The 7400-nt window shown below is 40.3% G+C and overlaps 1 protein-coding gene across 2 annotated transcripts; it reads right to left on the bottom strand.

Moving 5' to 3' along the window:
- Window positions 1–547: 547 nt before the first annotated feature.
- Window positions 548–6511, bottom strand: LOC117498532 (P2Y purinoceptor 14-like). Of its 2 annotated transcripts, XM_034150689.1 has the most exons (3): window positions 6442–6511; window positions 3921–4332; window positions 548–1642 (listed from the first exon to the last, which is right to left on the bottom strand). In XM_034150689.1, exons 2-3 carry the CDS (start codon window positions 4328–4330, stop codon window positions 964–966), a joined length of 1089 nt encoding a protein of 362 aa, XP_034006580.1. In that variant the 5' UTR covers window positions 4331–4332; window positions 6442–6511; the 3' UTR covers window positions 548–963. The 2 variants fall into 2 exon arrangements, with proteins under 2 accessions (XP_034006580.1, XP_034006579.1); XM_034150688.1 differs by lacking the exon at window positions 6442–6511 and having other exon boundaries at window positions 3921–4528.
- Window positions 6512–7400: the final 889 nt, after the last annotated feature.

The raw sequence follows: 7400 nt of genomic DNA on the forward strand, positions 1-7400 counted from the left end.
TGTGGAATTGTTCTCCTGTAATAAATGTCCATGTTTGCAGAATTCCGCTGACTTTGAGTAAAATGACAAATATCCAGTATAATTTATATATATAAATATGACAAATGACAGGCACATGCAGAAGATGTTAGAGGGGAAGGGGCTCAAATGCTTAACAGGCCATTATGACAATTTTTTGGGACAGTGTTGAAGGATTATTCAAATGTATTTATTTCAAACTAATGCATGAATAAAGTTGGTTCAAACCCTTCATGACAGTTACTTATTCCTCTAAGCACATTCTCCATAATGGCATTAGGCATACTTGCTTCAGTAATAACAGGCATTACAAAAATGCTGATATTTTATGCATTAGACACAGGTTATTTTTTTCATTGATTTAAGATAATTTTTACATAAAAGGCAAACAAACACATTGTAACTTGACAAAATATCATGTTTTTTGTTCTAAAAATAAATCAGATTCACTATCAGAGGTCGCGTTAACCGAATATTTTCCCTCATTTTTTAACAATTTTCATTCAATTTTTGATAGATTAGAACAAACTCGGAACAGCGCCAAAGTTTCCCCGTAGCGAGGCTCCGGTGTTATGCCGTGTTATGCATGCCCGCCAAAAAGGAAATGATACCGTTTCCAAACCTAACTTTGCCGTACAAATCATTGAAATGTCTGTGAGTTTTGGCTTTACGCTGTGAGCACTCCCGCAAAGTGCAGTGGGCATGCATAACACGGCGCTAACAGTTCACGAGCGTAAAAAAAAATACATTGGAACTTACATTTGACAAAAATGTCCTTTCTTTAACAGGGCAAAAGGGCAGGTGCTCAAGCCCTCTTTGGGGTCTATCTGTGCACGTGCCTGTTAGAGACTCTGCCTGGTCTCCCCCCTTTCCCCTTCCTCTTTTCTCATTTCCTCTCCTCTCTGCTCTTGCTGTCCCAAATATATTTTTGATTTCCTCTCCTCTTTAGCCTCCTTCGCTTGTCTCCTCCTCTCCTTTCCTAACCTCCTGTCCCCCTCCTAAATATGTGACAGACTGACCGGTGGTATGTGACCCCTTCCACCTCTCTCTCCTCCCCCTTCTCCCTGAAAGTTTCCTGATCAGCGACTCCCTGAAGGTGCGGCACATGAGGAAGTAGATGACGGGGTCGAGGCAGACGTTGATGGCGGAGAGGAAGAGCGTGGCCTCCTTTAGCTGTAACAGCAGGAAGCTAGACTTCCACTTCTCGCACAGCGTGTACAGTAAGAGCAGCACATGGTGCGGCACGAAGCACACGAAAAACACTATCAGGATGCTGAAGATGCTGCGCTTCGATTTCCGGCAGACGTCACTCTCGTCGCGGCGCACGCGGCGGTAGGAGCGGTACAGATGGCAGGCGATGGAGGTGTAGCAGAAGAAGAGCAGGGACAGCGTCAGCCAGAAGAGGGCGTTGTTGAAAAAGACGGAGAAATCGTGCCACTGCAGGCCCAGCGACGTCTTCAGCTCCATGCAGAGTTGCAAGTTTGTCTCGTTAGCCGGCTTGCTGGTGAGCACCACGTTGGGCAGCAAGCAGAGGAACAGGAAGCTCCACGTGAAGAGCGCCAGCCCCTGCGCAAAGCCCACTCTCTGCAGGAGGCGCAGCATTGAGACCCTGCACCACCTCGACCTGCAGGAAGAAAAAACAAGTATCCTTTAAGAGTTTACATAGAACTCACCCTACTAAAGAAGAAAGGTTTAAGCTAAGGTTTAAGCTAAATATAGATTCAGCAGTAAAAATAATGTAAAGGTACAGTAAAATGGATAGGAGTGTAATAACACACCAGGCGCATTGTCTAAACATGACTTAAAGGTCCCATGTCATGCTTTTCCAGTTATTACCCGTCCCCTTGTGTCTTATGTAGCTTCTGCAGATGGGGCTGCTGCAGCCCCCTCAGCACACCCCCCCCCCCCCCCCCCTCAGCAAAAATTGCACAATGTAAATCTATTCTAGTAATAGAAATGGCCATGTCATGGGACCTTTAAAGACTTTCAGAGAGCTGCAGGAGTGGGTCCTAAAATCTGAAAATGAGTCAGCATTTGAGCATTGCCTGTTCCCTTTTCTGGAAGTTAACAGGTTTTTTTGCTGTGTTTTTGGTTAGTAGCCTGAAATAAGGTCAGTGGTTAACACATGCTGAATACATTTTAACTAGGGCTGTCAAGTTAACGCGTTAATAAAATTTTTTAATGCCACTAATTATTTTAACGTGCGATTAACGCATGTGTATTTGCCCTCGGCCCGCCCCGTAGTTTCAGAGCCCAAAGGCTTGACGTTGTTGTCGTTGTTGTTAGTTGGATGGTGGGAGATTCTAGCGAGAGATATGGATACAAAAAAAGGTGTTTTAGACACGCTTGAAAGTTTGCCGGGGAGACGCCTGGACAACAACAGTGATAGCCAAATGGGTGGCTACAGCTTAACATTGTGGAGGATGAGGGGCTGCGTTAGATAATTCGGATCGCATCCAACGTGTCGACTGCACATCACAGCGCATTATTTTGACCCACAGTGGGAACTTCAGTCTCATGCTTTGACTGAAGATGAAGACAGAGGAGCGGCATTTCGCCGACAAGGCTTGTCTGTTTGAGCAACTGGCTCAATGCAGAGAAGTACACAGGGTTGGGAAAGAGTGTAAGAGAGAGAGAGAGGTTCCAGGTTGATGTATTGAAAATATTCAGGAGAATATTTGTCATTGTTCAGAGGTTGTTGTGTTGAGAATATTCAGGAGAATATGTGTCAGTGTTCCAATGATAATAAACAAACATTTGCATAAAGCATATTTGTCCACTCATACTGTATGTTGATAAGAGTATTAAAAACTTGAAAAATATTCCTCTAAGCTACATCTAGAACAGATAAAAAATGTGCGATTAATTTGCGATTAATCGCGATTAACTATGGACATCATGCGATTAATCGCGATTACTGTAAATATTTTAATCGACTGACAGCCCTAATTTTAACGTTTTGTTCCACAACATAAAAATACTCCAGTAAACACCTCACTGCTGAATTTAAAAACTGAATTTCCCCTAACAACGACTCATTCCTGCACTGTTATATTATTTCTGTTTTAAAGGGACACAACTATATTCGGGAGGGTTGTACTATTTAAAGGTCTTATATTATACTATTTTTAGGCATATATTATGGGTCTCGGATATATAAAAATATATAAAAAACATGTCTATGATGTGTTTTGCTCAAAATACCAAACAGATCCTGCATTTTAGACATCCCTCATATCCCTCTATCTCAGGCCTGTTAGAGAAGTGCTGATTCTGTGACTGTAGCTTTAAATTTGAACTCGGCTGATGCTGGCCCCGCCCCCTTTGGAGCACGGCAAGGCAAGCAGTGAGGTCTCCTCTCTGCTGGCAGATTGTCAACTAAATGCTACCATGATTAAATGCCATATTGTGTTCCAAACCACTTCAGGGATTATTTCTGAAACAGTATGGAGTTCCAATGCTTTTTCTCTCACGGGTTTAACACAAGGTAGACCTTTTTATATCCTACTTTTTACACATACTCTCTCCAGTACAGGTTAGCTCTGAGTGTGAGCGATGCTTGCTAATGTAAACAAAGACCATATTACTTCCAAAACACGTTGCGCATTGTTTCTGATAGCAACGTTTCTGATAGGGCCGTGGGTGTAAAGCCAGCCCACATGCTGCCGATATGACGTCATATCGGCAGCAAATCCGGATCAGCTCCGTTGTACCCCCGTTTTTAGAGATTTGGGTACGGAGGAAAAGAGAGAGGGTTTTGTTTTCTGACACTGTGAGTCTACTGACACACCGGGGACACATATGTATGTGTTTAAAAGACATAAAAAAGTGAATTTTGCATGATAGAAGACCTCTAAGGTAAATGGTGGTAAATAACGAAAATAAAAAATAAGAACCTGTACCTGCTAGAGGTGCTGGAGGTGGTGGAGGAGGTGTGTCTGACGATTTTCACGTAGCGCTCAAGGCTGATTAAGCCCATGAAGACCATGCCCACATACATTGAGCAGTAGAAGAGCACAGCGGTATAGCGACAGGTGACCACATACATTTGCCAGCCCCCCAACCCCAGGTCCGCCGCGATCTTGAAAGGGAAGGTGAAGAGCATGAGGAGGTCAGCCACCACCATGTTCTTCAGGTACACCACCAGCCCTGAGTCGCTCGGCACCCGGAAGAAGATGCAGGCGGCAACGCTGTTTAGGGCCAGGCCCACCACGAAGGTGAGAATGTATAGCGACGGCAGCACCACACCACCACAGCACTGCCGCGGGAAGATGCTGCTATAATCTGATTGGCTGGTGTTCTGGTGATCCATCACTGAAAACACAAAAACACACTTTAATGTTCAGCAAGTCTTAATGCTTTTTTTTTTGTGGGAGTTATTTTATATTTTAGTTTTTTTATGACCTTTGTCTATTAACTCTTTTTAGTTTTAAAGCTTTATTGAACCAGGAGAGTTTCCAATTAAGAAGCACTGTTACCATGAATTCCTGGCCAAAACTACGGTGGCCTACAGGTGCAAACCTGTATGGCCCAAACACTAACATTAAGAGGAACGCGCAGCAGTTTCAAAAACACTGCAAATATAAAAACCCACATGTATGGAAATCATGAAACCTCTTCAGCAATTTGACAAAACATGCGCAGTGTTTAGTAAAAAATCATTATAAATGTTTTTGTCTTTATTTTATTTTTAAAAATATATTTAAAGGTGGGGTAGGTAAGTTTGAGAAACCGGCTCGAGATACACTTTTTGTTATATTTCATGGAATGCTCTTAACATCCCGATAGCAATGAATATCTTAAGTGCTTTGACAAAAAATCCATTAAAAAATGTCATCTGTGGAAGCCGTAGTACTGTAAAAAGCACGACCAATCATTTTAGCCGGCCCGGCTAAAATAACTGGATGGCCTAGCTGCCTGTCAGCCTTCCATCTGTGCACAAACTTATCTCGTGCCCTCATTGGTCATGTGCATGTTCGTGTGTGTTGGAGGAGGGGCTCTATAAGGAAGTGGCAGATTTTCTCCGGTTGTGTATTTTCAAATTCTAGCGCACTCGAGCTGGTTTCTCCAAAATTACCTACCCCACCTTTAAGTATTTCGATTTGACTGTTTTGCAAATATTATGTTACATGCAGTCTACGGTTTGACCTTCAGTGCATTTAATGCTTTTTTTGTATATGTTATGAATATTCTTTTCGCATATATATTATATTATATTTAACACATTTTAATATCTTACTAATATTTTTTAGATGTATTTTATTAATGTTTTTCTTATAGTATTTTTGTATGTATCAGCAATATTTTTTACACTACACTTATATACTTCACTTTGTCGGGATGTTTTACTAATATCACTTTAATGTAGCAGCTGGTGAAGGCAGAGATCCTTATATGTTTGTATATATTTGTATATTGTAATTTATTTTTGAACATTCTTCACATACTTTACAGATATTTTACATATTTTAGTTTGATATACACTTATCAATTTGAGAAATTACTCAAAAATCCCTATCATTAGTTTAATGTCGCTGCATGTACATGGAGCTCGGTTAAAGTGTTTTTAGTTAATATTCTTTGGGGTAGTTGTACTTTACTTGGGTATTTCCATTTCTTGCTACTATATATTTCTCCTCAAATACATCTCAGAAGCAAGTTTTTTTTTCTTTGAGATTCTAAATATTTTCTTCCTGTGTTAATGATATCATTTCCAACAGTTATTTTATTAACTGATCTCTCTAATTATATCTGCAGTGCATGTGTGTGGGGGCGGGTGGGGGTCGGTGTTACTTGCTATATTGCGTTCCTCTGCAAATGTAACTTCCGTCTGAGTGCATTATAAAGGGAGCAGTTATTATAATAAATGTATATTTTCTTGCCTTGTTCAGTATTGAGGTTAATTTGGGCACTTGCCTTTTTTGTAATTTTACATACATTTGAAATAAATTAAAGTAACATTTTCTTTAACCTTCATATTTTATATTAGGTGCAGAAAAACTAATGTTGCAGATCAAAAAAGTCTGAAGTAATTTTTTCACAATGAAAAGAAGCAACTGGGCAAACAGGCAACTTTAAAATATGCTTCTTTCTGTTGGTGTTATGCAATATTTAAACTCTAACTGTGTGAAGAACTGGAGGAAGAAATGCACTTTTGAAATGTTAAATGACAACAGTCTTTGCACAGCACACTCACTGTTAATTACACTTCTCATATTTTAACAGTTATATTTAGTATTTGCACATCAAGGTTCAAGGTTCAAGGTTCTTTATTGTCAAACTAACATACCTACAGAGTAATTATGTCGTTGAAAATCTTAGGTCACAGGCATCATCCTCTTAGTATATTGCCTCTGAAAGATATCTCTAGCCTAATGCAAACATTAAGATGTGGTGAAGTATAAAAAAACAAACTCTACTCACCATACACACACTCTGGTTTCCACTCAGGTAGGTTTCCGATACAGATGACAGATCATTCAGATGATGATCTGTCATGAAGTGAGAGTCAGAGCGGAGAGTTCTAACTCTTCAGTCTTTGAGTACACTGCCACTTCCTCTCTCTGTTTCTGAAAGTCCCTCTCTCTTTGTCACCCTTTCTCTCCCTCCCTCCTTCATGTCTATTTTTCACCTTTGGCTATCTTCTGAAACTGGATAATTTCCAGCGTTACATTTCCTTATATTTCTTCCTTTTTAACCTCTCTTGCTCTTTTAGTATCCCTTTACACTTTGCACATCTTAAACTCACACTATCTCACTGCATTTCAATGTTAATAAAACCAAAAATGCAACTATTCTGCATACTTAGTTTGGTATATTGTAGTGTGTTCCTACATATTTCTTTATAGACATTCTTTTTCTATTTTGTCAGTCTGTCTTATTTTGCTTCAGTATTAAAGGTAGGGTAGGTAAGTTTGAGAAACCAGCTCGAGATACACTTTTTGTTATATTCCATGGAATGCTCTTAACATCCCGATAACAATGAATATCTTAAGTGCTTTGACAAAAAATCCATAAAAAAATGTCATCTGTGGAAGCCGTAGTACTTTAAAAAGCACGACCAATCATTTTAGCCGGCCCGGCTAAAATAACTGGATGGCCTACCTGCCTGTCAGCCTTCCATCTGTGCACAAACTTATCTCGTGCCCTCATTGGTCATGTGCGCGTTTGTGTGTGTTGGAGGAGGGGCTCTGTAAGGAAGTGGCAGATTTTCTCCGGTTGTGTATTTTCAAATTCTAGCGATCTCGAGCCGGTTTCTCAAACTTACCTACCCTGCCTTTAAAAGTGCAGTAGCTTAATCAGTCAAAAGAAACAAAAAACTGAGCAAGTAAACCCTTTTTTATTTTCTCTCAAATGAAGTTGTGAGCTTTAGCTGTGCTCTA

The sequence above is a fragment of the Trematomus bernacchii genome, unplaced genomic scaffold (assembly GCF_902827165.1).
Source record: "Trematomus bernacchii unplaced genomic scaffold, fTreBer1.1, whole genome shotgun sequence".
NCBI lineage: Eukaryota > Metazoa > Chordata > Actinopteri > Perciformes > Nototheniidae > Trematomus > Trematomus bernacchii.